Source organism: Gouania willdenowi, chromosome 13 (genome assembly GCF_900634775.1).
Source record: "Gouania willdenowi chromosome 13, fGouWil2.1, whole genome shotgun sequence".
NCBI lineage: Eukaryota > Metazoa > Chordata > Actinopteri > Blenniiformes > Gobiesocidae > Gouania > Gouania willdenowi.
The window spans coordinates 13,433,304-13,456,034 of NC_041056.1; the positions used below are offsets into that span (position 1 = coordinate 13,433,304).

General features: G+C 36.7%; 1 protein-coding gene across 2 annotated transcripts in view; it reads left to right on the plus strand.

Moving 5' to 3' along the window:
- LOC114474846 (CD166 antigen homolog) overlaps positions 1-22,731 on the plus strand; it is a 49,313-nt gene that overhangs the window by 20,475 nt on the left and 6,107 nt on the right. For both annotated transcript variants that reach the window (XM_028465407.1, XM_028465408.1), the window contains exons 2-12: positions 11,530-11,636; positions 11,851-12,064; positions 12,917-12,981; positions 14,056-14,143; positions 14,256-14,429; positions 16,612-16,736; positions 16,839-16,971; positions 17,220-17,332; positions 17,411-17,537; positions 17,720-17,841; positions 21,403-21,535. In XM_028465407.1, coding sequence (XP_028321208.1) covers positions 11,530-11,636; positions 11,851-12,064; positions 12,917-12,981; positions 14,056-14,143; positions 14,256-14,429; positions 16,612-16,736; positions 16,839-16,971; positions 17,220-17,332; positions 17,411-17,537; positions 17,720-17,841; positions 21,403-21,535 — 1,401 coding nt within the window. The remainder of the gene's footprint in view (positions 1-11,529; positions 11,637-11,850; positions 12,065-12,916; positions 12,982-14,055; positions 14,144-14,255; positions 14,430-16,611; positions 16,737-16,838; positions 16,972-17,219; positions 17,333-17,410; positions 17,538-17,719; positions 17,842-21,402; positions 21,536-22,731) is intronic.

The window sequence follows — 22,731 nt, forward strand, 5'->3', positions numbered from 1 at the left end:
AATGATATAGTCTAGTGTGGCAAACGGATGGGCGTCAAATCTTGCATGATCTCAGAGCGTACATTTTCTGCTGTGCATTATTGTGAAATTATTTACAATAGTTAACTCCATTACCTGTGTTAAGTACGTTTAGCACGATTGATGACATCTTATTTTGGAAAGCCAATGAAACAAAAACTAAACGGAAATGCGGAGACTGAAGTGAAGATGACATGGAAATGGATAAACTCTGCAACGGATTTAGGGACAATTTGAAACGGAAAAATGCAGGCAGCAGCTACAGTTGGTGAAAAATGTTTACACCTGTTTAACCAAGGGATTGTCAACAAGTAAACTGGGAATCATAAAAATCCAAGAACTAGTTAACAAATTATGGTAGAATAGTCACCAAAGTCTCTCATTTGAAACAAGTAAAATCTAATTTAAGCAAAGGGTTACCTTAGGGATATCATGTTTCATTGGAATTAGACAAGCTTAACCCACTAAAAGGCAAAGCAAATCTTCTTCCTTTTGCTTTGTCTTCTCATCTCAATCCTCGATGAGCGGCATAAGCAGAAACCCGATCCCCTTACAGCATGTCTGCACAGGTACAGGGGGCCTCAACAGATCATATCTAAAACCAGAGATAATGGAGCACAGCATTTTCAGTCACATGGCAACAATGAGAACCCGACAGGCGAGACTGCAGGCAATGCATTAGCCTGATTCCAGCCTGCTGTGGTCTGTCTGTGTCTGTTGACCACCCATGATGGCGCAAAAAACAAGTGTTCTCATTTCTCATGGGAGAGAAATATCAAGACCTGTGTTATCAACTCATTTTCATTGATGTGATTAATATTTTACTGCCTTTTTTATCACTGTGATAAATCATGTGGGTTCCTATGGTTTTATTTTTTCTCTCTATTTCGAGCAGGTCATATGTAAATTATTTAGGTTCCCCATTTATAGCTTATAGAGGCTTGAAGTTTCAAATAATTACAAAATTTCACATCATTGTCAAGAAGGAACAAAATTGACAGATTATATCGTTAAGACTTTTTTTGGTGGAGCTTTCATATTCACCCTATAAAGCCTCCAGTTTTCAGTTTAAAATGTCCCTCAATCCTGTTTAACAAGTATACCCTTCATTTCCATTTTAGTTAGCCCAATTTTTTTTATAGTTTCTGTTACATTGTCTTTCCCTTATAACATGTCATTACTGGCTAATAAACTTCCCGATATCAACATGCTTCATAGGTCAGACGGTTCAACATCCAACATGCTTAATAGAGTCATTTTAATTAACTATAGTTATAAATCTTATATTTTCTATGCATCAGATTTGAGACGGTAACATTACGCTGAAATGTATTTAGCGTTAAAAAATAAGTGCATCCCAAAAGTAAAAATTAAAAATCGGTGTTTGAGCGATTCATTACATCTTTTTATGTGTTAGGGTTAAGAAATTTTGGTTTTTTTGAGAAGACAGCAGCAATATTTGTTTAAATATTGTGGTCTCTGTCAAAGATCTAAATGCCCAGTTCATAAAAATTACAGTAAATGTCCTGAATTTAGGTAAATAAAGGAAGTATCAACTCTGATATCTGAGTGTCTTCAGTGAATTCATTCTATATAGTAAATGTCTATTCTGTGCAATATGGAGTCAATCTGTTGCACAAGCAATAGTGTTCAGTTTTGTAAGGCAAAGAAGATCCTGCTGTTCTTCGGACCAATTTCCCATTCCATTGTTTTTCTTCAACGTGGCCAAACATCAGCTCACTGTTACAATAATGTCAAACAATATCTCTGTCTGCATCCATTCAATCATAAAACTAATAAATGTGTAGGACTTGGAAAAAGCATGAAGATAAGAATTCGTTGTGAGAGGATCACTTATTAAAAATAATAAAGACCTAGACAGGCTCAGTTCAGCTCAATGGCAGATGGAGCCTTAGGGGCAACATTGTCAGAAAATGAAACCTTTGTCCTCAGCTTTTCTATCAATAAATGAACCTTCTTTGTACATTTCCCTCTGAAAGACCTCAGTGCTCTTTTAAAGGTTAAAAAGGCACAGGGTCACAACTTTACAGGGTCGTGGTGGAGCTTTCTGCGCTGTACAGAACAGATGGTGTGGCATTAATGAGAAGGAGGCGGCTTTAAAACTTTGCATTCAGTAATTGTCGTTTTTTGCCTTCATTAGCTCCTTAGTACCGAAACCAAATGACACCTGCATTTTAAATAACTGAAACTATGTTGGATGTTTTAAATAATCATTAAATACTGGTTTATGAGATTAGGAAGAAAGGTAAATATTCTCTCTTGTCTTTTTATTGACTCAATTCTTTCAACAGACTTGACAGAAATAGTGCTTTTAAAGGTATGATATATTATAAACTACTTTTAAATATTGCCATTTGACAAACTTACAAGTGAGGAAACGGTGAACCTCCCCCTTGGCCATGTATAACAGATGTATAGTAAGGCTGAACGGTTTTGGAAAATAATCTAAAATTGTGTTTGTATTTCCCCTTAATATTTGAGGGATTTTTGGATGATTTGTGTCAGTTATTGGTCAATTCTTAGTTTTTACTATAGGATTTACCATTTCAAAACAGGTAGTTAAATTTGTAGTGTTTTGATTTGCAATGATTTGCCCAGGATTTGATTTGTTTTTCTGTTCATATCAGTTGCTACGCATTTACAGCCTGGTTTATGAAGAAGACTATTGTGAAAATGCATAATTTTTAAGTTGAGAGTATATCCCATGTCATGCAGCTATTTCCATTATTTTTTTTCTTTTGCACTTTTTAATCATGTAAATCACATTGAATTGCCTTGTGTATGAAATGTGCTATTATTACATTGGATTTTTTATCACTCTTGTACTGAGTTTGACATCCTGGGTCAGAATGAGGATGTGACATCTTTTTTTAACACGTGGGTATTTAATGGTTTTTTCTAATTGTTTCGCTGTTCATTCAAAGATTGTAGGTTTATTCAAGACTCAGTTCCAGCCTCAAGAATTGTTGTTTGCATTTTGTCTTCAAATATGCAAATAATTCTTGAACAGGACTCATGTTTCCTCCAACAGACCTAAACACATGTAAATTGCCCATACACAGTGTATACTGTACATGTTTTCTGGTCAAAAGTTAACAACAAATTAATTTACAAGAAATTGTTTATTTTTGCAAGATGGATTAAAATTTAAGAAATAACTGCATATTTCTTAAATTATTCAATATTTAGCGAGTACTTTGACATTTATTATTTATTAATACAATTTTTTTTAAAGTGCATTCATTTTACTATAAAATTTGGCTACCCAAACTCCTCAGTGAAGATGCAAAATAGGGATTAATCAATATTTTATCACCTGATTGAGGAAAGTTCAGTATTTATATTAGTATGAATTGTTAATTACAGATAATAAACACCCACCTTGAGCATTTGCTTTAATTATCAGAGTGCTAACGGAGCTAGAGTTACTTCACACAGTTTTATAACTCGCTTCCTTCCTTTTGGCAGAAGATGTTGTGTGAGGATTACTGGAGAAGGGAACGTGTGCTCAAGTTTTCACACAACAAATAACAGAAAGCTTCCTGTGCTAGCTATTATTGCTTTCAATAACTACACCGTTGCAATGACCTTGACCGACTCGCTTTTTCTTGACATTTGTGACATATTGCCTCACATTGAATTGTGTGTCACGATACAGCTTACAGCAAGTTTCTTCTTTAACCACAATGAATACATGTAAAAAGGTTGTATTTCATATTTTAGTATAAAATAAAGCCTAATAAGTGAAAATACCTTAGTGGTTGAATTTTTAATTTCCCACATAATTGCAGAAACATACATGCCATACATAGGACCTCTTATGACCTCTGCCAAGTGCGAAGCGCAGCGCAGAAGGTTATGTTTTTCCCTGTGTCTGTTTGTCTCTCTGTCTGTCTATTTGTTAGCAAGATAACTTGAAAAGATATGAATGAATTTGGATGAAATTTTCAGGAAATGTTGATAATGAGACAAGAAACAGGTGATTACATTTTGGTGATGTTCTGGATTACCAAAAATGAGAAAATACCACTTGTGGTAATCACAGTATAGGTGGATGTGAGCTGTGCCTGAGCCTGCTCCTTTAAGCGCGGTGGCTTATGAGTAATGTAGTAGTGGTAGGGAAGTGCATTGTGTGTATGTCCCGCCCGGTGCTCGTACTGTACTCTTTACGTGTTTGTGAAATATCTTAAAAAGAATACATGTAAATTAAATAAAATAGTGCACTGTGGTCTAATAAATCCCTTGGTTGAGGCCTGCGCTCTCTGAGTGCTTTTCTAGTTTAAATATGTAGCAAGTGTTCAATAGAGACAAACAAGCAGACTTTTTATATATAGTGCAAAATCTTAATCTCTCAAGACCGCTACTTCGTGCTCAATTTTGCAAGTTTTGGCGGGTTTTGAGGGCACTGTTTTGACATTTGAAGCAAGAAAAGTACAAATATTTACACAATTTAACTTGGCTTACTATTAAGTATTTTTTAGGCATGATTTCAGGACATTTAGCATATCAGTGATTAACATCAATATTGGGGAAAACCAAAAAAATAAACTGAAAATTGGGAGTATTTTTACATGATTACATTATTTCCATCATTTCTGACTTTACCACTAACATTTTATTGTTTACAACTGTGTAAAAGAGCTTCGTTCTCTACAAACACGTTTTTTGATTTCTTTTGTCATCTGAAAATGTGTGTTCACGGAGTGGAAGGATAGATAAAGCTGCTTTTGGGCATTACAAGAATAGCCCGGTACGCTACAAGAACTCTTTCTTGTTGCTTGTGCCATCTTTGTTGTTTACCCGTTTCCCTTCCCTGACTGCAACAGGAAGTAGATTTCCACTGTGATTGCGTATTTTCGGTACAAAATACGGAAGTTGTGAGTAAGGTCTATTAAGCCACAGTGGGAGTATTACACCGGCATCACTAAAAAGGTTATGACTATTTTCAAACTAGCCGGAACCTCTAGGATTCATGTCTAGATAGCTGAGACTCAACCTGTTTTTGTTTGCTATACTTTCTCCATTCAAGTAAAAAAAATACTTTCATACCCTATATTATAAAGACAGTGACGTGCAATGATTGTGATAAATTAAACAATGTCAATGATAAAATAAACAACAACAACAAACAGTGAGAGGTATGCTCTGCACGCTGGGCTGTCAGTTATCAATCAGTGATATAATTACACCTGTGAACTGAAACCCTACGTATGTGAGAAAGGTATACTGAGGGCATGAACAAAAAGCATCCAATTAGGTTCATATTTTAGTACATTGATGCTTGTTGCTGTTATAACTCAAAACCTTTCCCCACATTGATTTGGGAGATAACTCTGGCAATTATACTTTCACCGCCAGAATAAAAGAATAAGCTTATCAATTTGGGGACTCGTCTGATACAAGACACTAGAATCCATATTTAGCTCTAGTGAAAAAAAAGACAAAGATGAAAGGCAGAGGGTCACAAAGGGTTGAGTTTGCTTTGATTACTATCTTTATAGAAATCTGGACATTCCCTAATAATATTGATCTAATAGAAATAGATCTGTTTCCCTCAACTCCACCTCTCTGAAGCCAAGCTTTTGCTATCAAGCCTCTGTGGACATGCACCATGGGATCTCCATTCACTTGCACACTACTCGTTTTCAGCACTTAATGAGGTTGGACCATTTTTCCTTTGGTTGCTGCAGCCGAAGGGCACACACACTTAGACACACACGTATTCGCAAATAGGAGGGCAGAGTGTACCAAAACAGGGATATAGAGCTCGATGTCGGAGGTAGCTGATTTCCCTGGTGAGCGTCTATCTGAGCTGTCGTCACCTGTCTTCTAAGGCATGGAGGCAGCTTAATCAGCAACATGAAAGTATCTCCTGTGGTGCTGCCTCCTGTTGCTGTCATTCTCCTGTCGGTTACTTCATAGAAGAAGAATATTCCTTTTTTTTTTTGTCCAGTGTAAGGGTGTGTTTAAGTGGAAGAAGAAGAAGAAGAACAAAAAGGAAAAAAATCAAACATCAATTCTTGCAAAGAAAGTTATTTTTGGTGCCCATCGTGTGTGAAGCCCTGGAGGCAGTAGCATACAAAGATGATGTCATTTATCCAAATATTTTTGGATTTGAAGATCCTCTGTAACTCTGTGTTGGAATTCAAATGTAAAAATGAATTGTTAGACGCCAGTGTGTCTTTGTTTGTTTGTCTGTTAGCAGGATTACTGGTACATCAAAAGTACTTAACGGAATTTGACAGCATTTTAACAAGAGTTTGACCTTACGCCATGGAAGATTCCATTCAATTTTGGAGGCGACCCGATCAATATAATGATTCTGGAACAGTTTCAATAATGGAAATATCTTTATATCCCATCATATCACATCACTGGCAATATTTTAAAAATTCATATCTCGGTTCGTAATTAACCGATCCTAAATTTGACTCAGGTATGTCGCGGTAGTGGTAGTTTCTCATACAGATCGGATTCGGATTGCGCATTTCATCACAATTACAAAAATATGGGGATACATAAAGATTTGGACCTGCTGTACATGTATCATTATTAACTCATTAAATGCCATTGATGTCTAAAGACATCATTTGGTTCAATAACATTGACTGTCAAAGACGTCAATTGTGTTTTTCGCCTGGGGTTGCTCGGAGACTGTGTGACGAAGCTCTCCTGTGAATATCGAGCTTGTACCATGATGTAGTGACCCACTGGTGACATGTAGGTGGCAGCAGCTCACCTTTGGATGAGAGATCACCTGTTATGGGCAGAGCTCAGAGGAAGAGGAAAAGAGTTTACAAGACAGAAAATGGCACTACAAGAGTTGATGCTGAAGTTCCCACCAGCTCACAGCAGCGCACACTCGACCAGAGCATGTGTAGAACTAAGTGGACTATTGAGTATCGCAATGGTGAGAGAAAAATATCAAAAAATAGGGCAAGCGGTGAGACTTGGCATGTCCGAGAGAAGGAGCAAGTTGTGTGTGGAGAATGACGAGGGAGAGACTTGGAGGACGGCCAAAATACAGTAAGCAAACCATTCATTTATGACCCAGGTAACAAAATACTAACAAAAGCTCAGTATTGTTGAGGTGTCCCTAAAGCAAAAGAAATTGCTTCAATGTCACTGACATTCAGAAAAAGGCTTTTTTTTCTCGGCTTCTTGTCACAAACTGGCGATTTGTGTGAAACTTGTTTATATTTAACTGCTGATTATGGAAGAACAAAACAAGCTATAAACACATTTTTTTAATATAATCTTTCAGAATGTGGTTTCAGATTTCAGATCGTCATAGCACAAAATATTCTGTGGGTTTTGAAAGATCAATCAAAATCATCTAAAACATCTGGCAATTTTTGGTTGGCGGCTCTGAAAATGGCTGACAGTGAATGAGTTTATGGGGATTGAACATTTCATACAAACCTTTTAAGTGTGAATGGTCATGGGACCATGATGATAAGGATCACTGATCCAGATAACTGGAAATATCTGGCAAAGAGGATATTTGGCGCTTTCCTGGGGTTTGCGCTCTGAGTGCTCGTTAAACTTGCATTCACTTTGGTTTTTTAAAATGAGATAGAAGCTCATATCATCATAACAATGACAATTATTTGCTCAGCTTTCATATGAAATACAAGGGCTGCTGTACAGTTTGCTTAAATACATCTTGTTTTTACTCACACTATTGCCAGTACAATTTTCTCAACACGTTCTAATCTGAGGCTGCAATGAAATATATCTGGATTTATGTTGTTTAGAATAAAAACACGTTCTTCATTATCCAGAGAAATTACATTACATTTTCTAATCTCTTAAGGGCTTTTTGCCAGCAAAGGAATTATACATTTCTGATTTAGTAGTCCAGTCTACCCAAGGTACGTATGTTTAGGTATATATATGGTTTTTGACATTATAGTTTCCATTTAATTTCCAGCCAGTGGCAAAAAAAAGAGAAGTATGATACCTCAGTGCTGTGGGGTTTTCAAAAGGTCAAAACAAATCCATTCAGGAAAAGCTTGTTTATTTTTTCAAATGACATCAGTGGGGGAGAAGTAAAGCCAATATCAATACCGCCTCACGCCTCGTCATATAGCCAACTTCTTCAACTGGTCATTTTTAATTTTGCCGCATCTTCATGGGATGTGAAGTTGCTGTCTTTGTTGTAAAGGATTAGTTTATCTCAATGAGCAGCAGGAGCTTTGTCTTCTGTAATTTAACATCATGTGATTAGTTGTTATTGTGCTGCAGTGTCATCTGCACTGATAATCCAGACTATTGAAGGCTTATTTAAAGTTCAGAATTTAACGTTCAACTTAAAAATAAAAAGAGGCTATTAACAAAAAAAGACATAGTGACCTTTTAACTGATAGAATAAAGGAGTGTGCAGTTAGTTGAGGTAGGCAATTGTTAAAATATTTAATGTAAAAGGTTGTCAGTAAAGCACACGGACTGTAAAAACATCGCTGCTGAATGTGTCTGAATAAACTCTTATTTGCAATGTGTATCAGAAGGTTTCCTTTCCTTCCAGACTCGTGGTTAAGAGCAGCTAATATATAATAATATGCCTATTACTGTTCCTGTTCACTGTCATAAGAGACAATACCACAGGACAGCTGTTTCAACAAAAATCTTATGACAGTTTGGGGACTTTAAACTCTTTAATACAAACTTAAATGGAACGTTAGTGACTGGAGTTCTTTCCAAATCAGCTGGAGAGGTTCCAGCTACTGCTGCCACAATGTATAGATAAGATTAAACATTATTGATCTCCTGTAGGGGGAAATTTGCAAATATAAGATGCATATACTTTATGTGTACAAGACAATTAAGACAATACGATCTTCTCTTCAGACCCTACTTGGCAGCTAAAATATTTCTGACTATAAAATATAACTGGTTGTATTTGCCTCTGATTTTCCGTGGTCACGGAAACGGACAGAAAAATAGGAGGAAGGATTCTGATCTGTTTTCACCCTCTTTATTTACAATCAGGACCCGACATGACATGGAAATGCCTCACGTGCATGTTTTAGGACAATGTCATGCATATGCACGCTAATTTTCACCAGACAGCAGGTGACTGAATGTCTAGAAAGTGTGACAAATACATGTCCAATTCCGCCCATAATCACGTTCAAAATCTCACCCCACCTGATAAGATTCGAGGAGTGATCGCGTTATCCTGTGATGGAAAATATATGCAGAGCATTTCAGATTAAAAGCCACAGGTACAAAAACAGGTTTAGCTGTTTGGTGTATAAGTTGAACTAGTGGTCATTTTACCTGGTGACATGTCATGGGATTTCGTACAGCAGTGCTGTTAACGTTGCTCATGCGATGTAAATTGCGTGATTTCAGCATAACATCCCGTTTTGTAAATTCTCTGAAGCATATATAATGTAAAATGATTAACAGTAGTTGAGTCTATTAACCCTATTTAGCATGTTTAGTATGATTGAATAGCCAGTAAGGTGATTTAAAGAGGGAAAGATGATGAAACAGAAACACAGAAAAGTTTAAAGTGAAATGGGACCAGGGTATACCTTCAAACAGAATTTTGAAACTGAAAATCTGACACCCTACATTTGGCACAACATGTCACACAACAAAGTGGGCAATCTTCTCCCTTTATGTCAAAATCAATCAAACTGAGAGAGGGACGGGAACATAACCATGTTGTATAACATTGCTGCTTCCTGTCACTAATAATATATAACATTTTTAAATCCTGGATGTGAAATACAAGCATGTGTTCTATTATCACCTCACATCCTAACAAAGAGCAGTACAGCTGCTAGTTACCCATTTGTTCAATAAGTCACTGAAGTATTTCTATATTTAATTTTCGGTGTGACAAATCTAAAAAAGGGGATCAAATAGCACCGGTAATTGTTATACATATACCATGGCTGACAAGTGACAGGGTGTATTTTGTGTTTAGGGAAGAATTTCTGGAAGCTGTCAGTGGTTGAGATGTGGTGAGGTTTGTTTTGTCCTCCGCTGTCAGTACTAAATGTCATCAAACCAAATTTAGATGCAGGGATTGTATCATTGTGGGTGAAATGCTGTTTGTATGTCAGGGTGGGTTCTTTCATTTGGATTCTGAAGATGTGCTGCTTCTGCTTCAGGAATTCAACTCTAAACAGTGATTATAGTCAACACTCAGCACCACAGTTATTCTCACAATTTTATCTCTTTTCCTACTAGTATTTCATCAAAAACATTATTCTTTATCTGAAAGCATATGATTCTTTTCTGACAGAGATCAAGCCCCTTGTTATTGTGACAAGAAAATCCCAGTTAGTCATAACAAAAGAGTGTGGTAATTTCAGATTATTTAGGGTTCCATTTTTGTATTTCTAGATATGGAACTAAATCTTATTTACTAATTCAATTGGATCTCCAACCGAAATTCACAGCGGTAGTAAAAACCCGCTTTTGCCTCATATAACTCTTTGCCGGAGGTGTTTCTTTTTCAGCTGTACAAACATATAGTTATTGACTTTTTGATGACTGGGTGTGAATGTAATACTAGCAAAGAAAAGTAAAAAAAAAAAACTTTAAAAAGCAGCAAAGCAAAATAGTAGAGGTTTTCTGATCTATCCATTTACTTAATTATTTTTGCATGTGGTTAATTTGTCATCACTTTTAAGAGTTTACTTTTTGGCAGCTCGTAACAGTGACTGACAAGTGCCAGTAAGACAGTGTTGTCAACAGGCTTAAGCCTTTTATTCCGTCAACTTTTTGGAATTGTATCGCATCAATACGGTTAACTTCTACAACAACTTTTAATGGGTTGCTGCTTGGAGGAAAATGCACCTAACTATTTGGTGTTAAACATTTTCTTTCTCTGCTGAACTCTCCGGCTTAGCCTGACATTACATTCTCCTGTGCAAACACTCCCAGTTGTTACTCTGTCTTAATGTAGACAATGGTAACCATAGAAAAAGTATTTACTTTCATTCAAGCAAGATTCAAATGAGTATTGCACTCTAAGTACCGTAGATGAACTCACTCCATCTTGACACCACTTGGAATAAAACCTATAATAGTCTGTGGAGAATATTAGTGCAGAAATAACCATTTACTCTTGAGAGGTCTGAAATGTAAATCTGAGTTCTAAACATCTGAGAACTCCACATTTTCAGTTGTTTCATGGCTGTCTCTTTTTTTCCTTGCGGTCCTTTGGCTCTCCCTTCTAATTGAGGCCCATTGAGACTCCTCTTTACCCCCAACCCCACCCCACCCTGCTCTCGAGCACTCGTCACCATGGTGATGTTTGGAATGAAATTTAGGGCAGAGGAGTGTGAATCATTTTTATTTATTTTTTTTCAAGTGAAAAGCTGTAAAACTTGCAGAACCAAACACAAACATTTTACTGATGAATGTCAATCACACGTAGCAAGTAGACCATTTAACCAACTTTATGCTGCAATTTCAAAGCCAGCCAGATGAGTACTGTATTTAAATATGGGTGTTTCTTTCTTTCAGTCGTGTGTCTGGAGACGGTTACCGGCATTTATGGTGAGACACTTGAAATCCCGTGCAACAAAGGAGCCATAAAAGCAGAAGACATCCTGTTGACCAAATGGAAATATGTAAGTCATGTAGGAGGTCAATGGTTTCTAAATGGAGAAGTCAGCCTGACACCCACTTATCGCATCTGGGCCACGCCTAGTCTAGAGTACATGTCATCCATTAGGCAGTGCATCTGTTCTTCCATTTGACACAGATGAGCAGAGAACAAAAACACTGCTTTATTTCAACTATGTGTGAGTGACAAGTAACAAGCCCCATTCCCCTTCTCCTCAGGACAAAGGAGAGGGAGTTCCTGGAGACCTGCTTGTCAAAAATGGTCTGAATGTCTCAGTCAGCGCCACCGACGACTACAAGGGCCGTGTGAGCATGGCGGATAACTTTAGCTTGCTGCTCTCTGATGCTACGCTGTCAGACCAGCGCAAGTTCACCTGCATGTTGGTGTTGCGGAATGACCTCACAGAGCACCCTGTCAATGTGCTCATTCATAGTGAGTACTCACTCAGTAACAACACCAAAAAATCACACTTGGGTTAGGGTCAATTACATTTTACAGCTACAATTACGTCTTCAGTTATCGATGTTCAGTTACAATTACTTTACGTTTACAGTGACTAGCATTTTTTCCAATTGCAATTAAATTACAATTATTTTCGTCCTCATAAAATAATTTACAATTACATTAATAATAAAGTTCAATTACAATTTATCACAATGACTCAGTCTGAAATAAATAACCTAATAAAAGTTAACCTTCCCCTTGTGTTAGCTTTCTGTTAGCATCTCTTATGATAACGGGTCCTAAATCAGGTGTAAAATACACTAAAAACAAATATCTCTAAGTGTAATTTTTATTGGTTACCTTGTTAGGCTTCATAATCAATGAAAATATAGGTTTTAATATTTTTTGTGTGGACATCTGAGCCTTTTTTGAGTCAGTATACCACTTTTTTAAATATAAAATATGGGAATGCTGGAATATGAAACATATTTTAATAGTTGTGTAGAACTGTACATAGAACTTTAACATGGTTCCCCAGTTTAGCATTCAATTATAATAGACAATTTTTATAGAATTTTGATGGGAATTACAATTACAAAGTCAATTATCTGAACTCAATTATAATTTAATTGCAATTACGACAGCAAAAGATTTTTAAAATTACAAATACAATTATAATTACATCATAATTGTAATTTATAATACATTTTGTGATTAACATTATAAGTGACCCCAACCCTGAATCCCACACTGTATTAATGTCTCATGTATTATTTTGAGGAATGACAGCAGCAACATTTGACAGTTCATTGAAACATTCTGTTATCATCATTATTACAGAGTCGCCGGCAGACCTTGAGATCAATGACAAGGCAGAGGAGCTGGAGATCGCCAAGTCTACCAAGGTAGCACTTTAAAACATAGAATTTGTTTTTTGCCCTACGTTATTTGAAGCATTTAATCATCAAGGGAAACTGTTTACTTGAGCTTACGTGTCCGGGGGAACCAACAAATTTCATGCCTGCGACCGTAATGAGTTCTTTGATGTGAATCTCATTAATTACTAAAGAGCAGAAACCCTTCCAAACCTCAATTAAAATACCCAAAGGATCTCAGGGGGCTTTGGAAATGCTCTGGGCATTTTATGATCCATTTGCTAGGAAGCTCCTCATAGTGATGAGTCTCTAAATAATGCTGCGTTCACACTGAATGCGTCTTCTGCGGCACCGGACGCATTTGTCACACGAAATGTACCGCAGGGTCCCTGGATCAAAAAATGTCCCCATTCGCTTCATATGCACATCTGAAACGAAGCCCCGCCCACCAGCGACACATCCAACTCGGTGAGTTTCACTGCCTGCTGAAGCGAGGAGCTGTGTTCCATTTTCTCCTCTCATAAACATAAACCACCAGTGAAAAAAGCCGGTGTGATTAGCAGCTAATGCCATCCTAGCTCAGTGCCGACTTTCAAAGATGACAACTACAGAGAGAACTTTTACCTGCTACTACCACCTCCTCGCTGATTCTCCTCCACACCAAATCCTTCCTAGTCCGGTCCTGGTTATAACGGTCGTGTCATACAGCTCCAGGTGGTCACACATAGCTTCTACTCCTTGGTTGAATGGGTGAACAGACCAGTGTGCGTGTTGACGGCCTGACGTCATCGTCAACAAAGACTCTGATTGGCTTTCATCATGCGAAACAGTCGCAGGAGTTTAATATTTTCAACTTGCAAATGTGCGGATATGTGTAAAATCGGTAGCGCACTCGCACAGCCAACGCACTTGACGTGCGGATCGGACCGCACTGTCACACTGAAAAAATTTCGCATCTGGGACGCATCTATCCATTGACTTTGTATGTAATCTGGATGTACGGACATTTCGTGACACATCCGGTGTGAACGCAGCATAAGCGAAGTCTCTTCTGTTGAGTCGTTTTGGATGAATTTTGATTGATTTTACTGTTTAACTCCACAGTTAGGAACATGTGTTGCAAAAGACTCCAACCCAGCTGCAGACATCATATGGCTAAAAAACAACAAGCCTTTAGTGGCTGATGGCAAAGGTGAGCACTATACATGTTTTTCTTTACATGACAGTGTATCTGCATGTTGCTTTGAGATTCATTTTTTTTTAGTCTTGATAAAGTTCCCTGAAAGTGTTTGTTTTCTGTCCAGGGATTTCCATCCAATCATCTGTAGCGGTAGACCCGGTCACTCGCCTCTCAACCACAACCTCCACTCTGGTGTATTCTGCGGAGAAAGGAGACGCAGAGGCCCTGTTCACCTGCAGCACTCGGCACGTAGCAGGCTCAGAGCTGGTTTCACCTCCAGTAACCTTCAACATCACCTGTGAGTCATAAAACACAAGCGCTGCTGTTTGCTGATGAGCCATTTTAACACCAAAAATATAAAAGTCCTACTTTCCATCTGAATAGTTCAATGTTTGGTTATGTTTTGAGGCAAATGTGAACTCTTAGCTATTATGTTGGGTTTGTCAACATGTCATTATCTGATTTAAATGTATTTGTCAATGTTTTAAAGTGCTGGGCTGAAAAGATGTTGGATTGATTTTCTAGCCCATAATACCGGAGTTATCGATTGAACTTTTGAGTAAAGAATCAGGGCGATTAAAGGCATTCTACAGTCATACAGCTCTGATGATTATCCAAAATATTTTATAAATGCACTCCATTGCTTTTGTAAAGAAAATATTCCACAGGAATGAAAGTTTCTTAACCAAGATACGATGTCTCCACACAGGACTTCTCTTTTCTTTACGCTACTAGTTACTTATCTAAATGTCTTTAAACAACCAATTATTTTGAACAAGGCTGACTTGATTTTAAGTTTTCTATTGTCCAAACAGGTCTTTAAATTTGGCCTGAACATGCTAGGTCCTATCCTTGTAATACCACACTTTTTATCATTATAATAACTAGTACAGTGCCCGTCGGAGGTATGTATTCATGTAGTGGGAGCTTAAGTAGTGTTTGGCCAAATGAGTATGTGTTTGAAGTTTGGATGTACAAAGAGATGTACATACTCTGTACTCTGTAGTGTTATAAAGGGGTAAATGTGCAGGTGCAAAGTAAAATAGCCTGTGTGATTTCCCTGGTTTAATTCTATGGGACATGTTTGTTTTTTTTACTCATTTTTACATTCTTGTTGTTTGGTTTATTTTTCTGGAATGTATGCTTATTTGAGTCATTATGTATATTTTTGTATCTTTTTGTTGTCTTTTTGTGCTTTTTTGTATAATTATTGTGTTTTGTTGCCACTTCACTGTGGTTCTGGAGTCATTTTTATAGCTGTTTTGGGGTAGTTTTGTGCATTTCTGTTGTCATTTTGTGTATTTTTGTATAAATATTTAGTTTTTAGTTTTTTACTCATTTTGATATTTTTGTTGTCGTTTGGTGTATTTTTCTGTAATATATGTGTTTTGGAGTCATTTTGTGTGTTTTTGGAGCCTTTTTGTGTATATTTACAGTTATTTTGTCATTTTCCAGAGTCATGCTTTGAACCAAGCTGCAGCTATGTAGCAAGTATGAGCTCTGTCTGTCTGTCCCTGAACACCAGATCTATTTGAGGCACAGAAAGACACACATACAGAAATTCCTTGCTTTAATAGATAGATGTTTGTTAAATTTTTGGTCATAATTGGTTGGATTGCATGTATCCTACACACCTGTGGTTCTCAAAACCTCAAGCTATAGTTTGGGTGATCCGTGAAAAAAACATAAAAAAAATAATACTAATCATGTTGTATCATTACAAAAGTGTGGGAACAATGTGGAAATAAAATAATTCAGTTCAAGTCAAATGAATTTGTTTAGCACCAATTACATACATAGTAGTCATCTCATAGCGCTTATCAAAATGGAAAATTCTTAGGAAAAAAACCCAACAATTTTACATGAACAAGCATCAGCTACAAGCATAACAAACGTACGTTACATGTACAGTATATGGAAACTGGGTATGACACACTGCTGTGTCACTGTAAAGTGTGATAGCACAATTGCTATGAAATTGTACAAAAAAGTACTTCAATATTTTTTTTCCAAATAAATGTGCACATGTTTTGTTCACTGGTAATAGGTAACACACATTTTATGTTACATACAAGACTAGTACGGGTCTTTAAGTTCATGTCTACAACATAGATCATTCCTATTACATTTAGAAGTATAAATGGCAGTAAACTGTGTTTAAGTGACATGACGACTATTTGTAGGGGTACCCTAGAATATTTCTGCACTGTAAGGAGTCTCTGGATCTAAAAAGTTTGAGCACACCTTCTATACACTATGAAATCCAGTTATATAGTCTGTTTCCCTCAGATGGATCAGAAATGCTTAGAAATGTCTCTTTGGCCAGATTTCCCAGATTAGGATTAGAGTTAGTGAGTTACCAGTTGCCTTAGCTGCATTTGAATTATTAGTTACCGGTATGACCAATACTGATAAGAGTTGTGCTCCCTAATAGCACAGGTTAAAAAATATAGATTTTCTGTCTCCTGTTTTTTGCTCAGACTCGACTGAAAACATTGACCTGAAGATTATTGCTACTGAGCCTCTAGTTGAAGGAGCCGATGTGACTCTGAAATGTGCTGCAGATGGTAACCCAGCTCCAACCAGCTTTTTCTTCCACCTCAAGGTAGGCATCAAACACACGGTGATTGATTAGAGTTTGATGGCTCACCAATAAATCTTTGTGTTATAGTATCCAGCACTAATTTGACTTTCTTTTGTGCTCAAGGAGAATTTAGTGAAAGTGGAAAACGCAGATACTTACACTATCGTAAATGTGTCACGTGATACCACCGGTGAATACAAATGCTCTCTGATTGATGACCCCACGATGGAAGCGTCTAAGGAGATCACAGTCAACTGTAAGGAACTATAAGTCAATTCAATTATGCTTTCCTTGTCGCTGTAATTTCCTTTCGTGCTGAAAACTATAGCGTGACCTAAACAAGTTTACACAGGAAAAAAAAAAGGTCTTTAATAAGGTCTCGTTTAATTTTCCGTGTGCTTTAATCAGCCGTGCAGGGCTGTATAATTAACAACACAACATTTCTGACACTTATGAGGCCACTGAACCATCTTTTCTTAATTATTCTCTCGTCTTTTTTTTTAGACTTAGACATCAACTTAACCCCCTCAGGAACTATCATCAGGAATGTTGGTGAGCCTTTGCCTGTTAATCTTCAAATTGATTCTTCTGGAGTGCCAAAGGTTTCTTGGATGAAGGTAAACAATATTTCCGACAGTAATTCGTGAATTATTAAAGCAAAGTTTGACTTTATTCTTGACAATCTTCCAAAAAAGGATCAAGTTAAGCTGGACAAAGAGCCCTCCCTCACGAACGTTGCTTACTCACATGCTGGTGTGTACGAGTGTGACGTGACAATGGGGCTCCTCAGTCAGAAAGCTGCCTTTGAGCTTGTGGTCCAAGGTATGGCCATAAAGATTTTTTTTTTCTACTGTTGATTGGATTGGTTAGTTAATGTTTCCAAAAGCAAATGCATAAAATCTGCAATGGACGCTGGTCAAAGGTATGATTTTCAATGTGTTAGAGAGTGAAGTGCTACTATAAAACGTCTGTGACTGTCACTATAAAGTTGTATTCTTTTACAGGTTCTCCTGTCGTCAAACAGCTGTCTCAAGAACTGAGTGAAAACGGTCTTCATCAGATTTTAATTTGTAAGGCTGAAGGCTTCCCAAAGCCGACAGTTACCTGGAGCATCAATGGCACATTGGTATGTACTCTCATTTTTAGACAGAACACATTCTTTTTTTACATACTTGACTTTTAAAGTATCATATTTACACACAAGTTATTTCACTTTCACTTACTTGTGCCATCTCTGGCATTTTTGCAAAGTTTCAGTGGCTCCTCTTCTTTTGGGGCTGAATGAGCCCTTGTAAAAGCTGTCGATTGTGCCGGCTACAGTATGTGAGGCTGCAGAAGTGTTTTTGCAGCTGAACAACCGAATGCATTACCCAGGGACAGCTGCAAGCCGCCATGTCGGGACAAGTCGATTTCTTTAGTCACTGATTATCAAGACACAGCTTCCCTCCAGTGCTTTTTCACTTGACTGTTTTTTTTTTTTTATCCGAGCTTTGTCTAACAATCTATTCTACCCAGTAGCAAAATGTGTAGTGACATTAGCAAATGACCTCTCCATCCGATACACCAGAGGTAGGCAACTTCTATCACAGCGGGGGTCACAAAAATGTGTTTGTTCGATCGTAGGGCTACATTATCAACATTCATGTCAGCATTTAGAATAATGACCAATCTGAGCATTAAAGGAAATAACAAAGTGTCATTTTCTGTATGTTTGTTGTTGTCTTGCTTTTTATGATCGCATGTTGTGCATTTCTGTTGTCCTTTTGTGTATTTTTCCTGTAAAATGTATGTTGTATGGAGTCATATTGTGTATTTATGTTGTCATTTGGCATTTTTTGGAGTATTTTTTGTGTATTTTGTTAGTGCTGGGGGTTTGCAGAGTAATTTGTTGTCTTTTTGTGTACTTTTGTTGTAATTTTCTGTATTTTTTTATATTTTTTGAGTCATTTTGTGTTTTACCATTTTGTTCATTGTTGTTGTAGTTTTGTGTGTTTTTGGAGTATTTTCTGTGTTTTTCTTGTTTTTTACTGTATTTCCCTGCAATTTTGTAATTCTTTGTATTTTTTTAAATGTTAAATGTTATTTTTATTTTTCTGTCATTTTGTACATTTGCTTGGGGGCCGCATAAAATTAGACAGATGGCCGCATGTGGCCCCCGGGCCACCAGTTGCCCATGTCTGCTATACACTGCTTTGAATCTGACGATAAGATTCACAATTCGCATGTCACGACACAATGTATCCCGATACTAAACAATACGATATATGTCGTGATATATCGCAATATCAATGATTACAAATTTCACCTTTGCAAGTACATAATGGTATGAAATACAATATGTTTAATTTTTTTGAAACTTGCAAGAACAAATAAATGGTAACTAACTGTAATTTAAGGACCAATATCAAAAACAAGTGGTATGTTTATCACACTGTCAAATTACATTTTTTCAAAAAAGTTAAACTTTTGCTTCTACAACAGATTCTGATTATGTGAAGTTTTTTTTACCACATACATCTTTAAAAGTGTCCAGCATGTTTTATGAAAATAAAGAGCAATCAACATCCAAGCTAAAACGCATTGAGGAGGAAGGTAGTTTAACAAGGTCTGATGTGGTTCATTGACACCATGATTAAAATGATCAATTTCTACATTTTTTGGATCGATACAATAATCACGCTGTGAAATATTACGATATATCGCCGAGTCGATGTTTTCTTCTACCCTTACTATACACTCCTCTGTCTTCTCTTGGTCACCTGGAGACGTGTCGTACTGTAAAGCTTCATGGAAAGGTTACATCTTTTATTTATAGTGTTCATCTGAAAATGTCCGCATTTCATCTGACATCAAATCAATGTCAGTTGGTATCGTGCAATGACGATAACAGCTTTATCCACCAATGACGTTTATATATTAGATTGCAGCATCAAATATCATTTTCTCCATCTTCTTCTTCTAGCATCCTGCTTGAAGTAGAAGCTTATTACTGCTTATTGTACAGTATATGAAAGCGTACACCATGGTCAGGTTCCCAGTCCATCCCAGGCCTAAAGCACTAGATCAGTCACTGGCTCACATACACATTCTCTCTAATAGTTATTATAGACGCTCCAATGAAAAAACTTGTTTTACATCTGTGGGAGGGATTGGAGAGTTAGACCAGGGTTTCTCAACCTTGGGTTCAGGACCACATTTGGGGTCGCCAGATGCCTTCAAGAAACTAAGAATATTTTCTGAACAATTGGAGCCAATTTTTGTTTTTTTTGGTTTTTTTACCGTTTTTCTGCAACTACACCAAACTTGCTGTATTTTTAAACTATTTTCATTACTTTTTCTTGCCATACTTTGGCACCTTTTAATGCATTTTTGCTACATTACTCCTATTTCTGCCACTTCTTTGTCAAATTTTCGGCATTTTCCCCACCTGGTGTTGTGTATGTTGACCCATTATTGTCACTTTTTACCCCTTTTCACCACATTTTATGTTTATTTTTTGGAAAATGTATCCACATTCACGATTTTTATGTCCATAATTTGCCAGTTCAAACTAATTTTCCCTACATTTTTAAATTCCATTACTCATAATTTGCAACTTTTAACCAATTTCTGTGGATTTTAAAATCCGATTTCAACATTTTTTTCCACCATTTTTGATCACGTTTAAGTGAACTATTTTATTTCTGAATAAAACAAGGATTTACATCATTAAGATGACTATATACTATACTATGGCCAAAATAATAATAAACCTCCATGATGACAGTGGATATTATTCAGATAAATAAATTAATGTGGTTATTACAGATTCACAGAACAATGGACCATCATTTTGCTGACTTTATGGATGGGCCCCAAAAAGGTCTCGCCTGTATTCCCCCTTATAGATGACCCTGTCTCCACATGATTGTTCTTCAATGTTCATGTCTGTGTTCAACCACCTTCAGGTACAGTGGGGGTCCCCGGTGTCTGGCACCTTTATTTTGGGGGTTGACAGCTGAAAAGGTTGAGAACCACTGGGTTAGAGAATGCTGACACATCCTAAGGGTGATTTTTCTCAGGCGCCTGTAGTGTGCGGCTGACGAAATACAAAACTGTCTTTTTTAATAAAAACTTCTCTTTTTCCCTTTGTTTCTTTGATGCACCTGTGAGCTCACTGATACTGTAGCTGCTCAGTGAAGCAATATTTGAACAAGAGTCTGTGCGTGTGTGTGCGCGCGTGAGAATAGGAACATTTTTACTTCAGACCCCTCAGTTTGTGCTCAACCATAAGACCTGTACCTGTCTAATGATTAATCGATCGATTCACATGTGAGCACGCCCAAGTCTCACTGGCACGCTGAGTATTTGGAAAGAAAGAGAAGCTACTCAGTAATTCAATCATTTTCCCTACTTGTTCAGAGAATAATTTAAGTGCAGACTTTGCAAGTGGTATTTAGATAATCCACCCCCGTATATCCTCTTGTAAATGTAGAGGATGTGAAAAGGGTGTTGGCACTTTGTCTTTGTGTGTGGGGTTTTCCACTGAGACTGAGAAGTCTATATTCCCAGAGGCACATGATGCTCCTTTGTCATGCAACCACTAAACCACTTTCCAGTTCAACATCGCCCCCTAGTGTAGTAAAAAAAAAAAATGTGTAACTAATATTTCTACTCTTTCTCTCCTTTTTTTTTTTATTTTGTCCAGCTCAGTGAAAGCCCATTTATTAATGGAAAGATTGCACAAACAATTGCAGTTGTGCCTGCTGCAAATCTGACCGTGTCTTGTTCAGTGGCCAATGAGTTTGGCAGCGATACCAGTGCTATAAACGTGTCATCTTGTAAGTACAAAATAACAGCTTTTGTTTCATTACTTTCCTGACATTATATATACTAATTCTGACTGTTTTCCTTCTCTGCACACTTAAGTCATTCTTTGCATGCTCATAACATTTAATAGGTCAAAGGGACAGGATAAACACACATGTTTTTATGTTATCAGATACAGTGTTAAGTATAATAAGTAATGATTGTTTTGTTTTTTGCTGTATTATAATAAATTATATTGTGTTACACTAGTATTTATTCTTATCCGCATGATGTCATTCAGTGGGAATAGAAGGAAGCATTACATTTTTCAGTTACAATTACTTTTTCAATTACCCATGTTCAATAACAATTTCATCACGATTAGAGTTACCAGCATTTTTTTTCAATCGCAATTAAATGATAATGTTTTTTTCCTCAGAAAGTTAATTATAATTACATTCTCAAGTTCAATTACAATTAATCACAATTACTGAGCCTTGAAATAAATAGTCTTTTGGTTACCTTGTCAGGCCTCCTAATCAATGAAATGATAGGTTTTAATATTTTTGGTGTTGGCATCTGAGCCTTTTTTGTGTCACTATACCTCTAAATTTATTTGTTTTATTTTTTTTAAATGGTAAAATCTGGGAAAGTTTGATGTGAAACATGTTTTAGTAATTGTTAACTATGGTACATATGTGTAGAACTATACATAGAACTGTAACATGGTTCCCCAGTTTTGCGTTAAATTATTATTGAGAAAGAGAAAAATATATATATTATCTGAACACAATTACAATTTAATTACCATTATGACAGCAACAGATTTTTAAAATTACAATTATAATTATACCATAATTATAATGAATTACCAATTAAGCAATAACAATTGTAATTCACCTCAATCCTGGAAGGAAGTGCAAAGTATTAAATATTAGGATTATGAATTAGTGATAAAGGATGATCGTATTAATTTACTGTTTGTTTTTCACATGAAAAGGTTGACCTAATGCATGCTTTTACCTCTTCCTCTCCTGCTTTCTTATCATTGTGTGTTTGGGACTGCATTACCCATCTTTCCTGCTGCTCGCTGACTGTGTGTGTCTGTTGGGATGCTGGATTCAATTACGTCTCCTCTTTTTACTACCTGCATGCTATAGTAGAGTAGAAGTAGAGTAGTAATACTTCTAGACGTTTCTTTTCTCTTTTGTTTTGTTTTGTTTTTTAA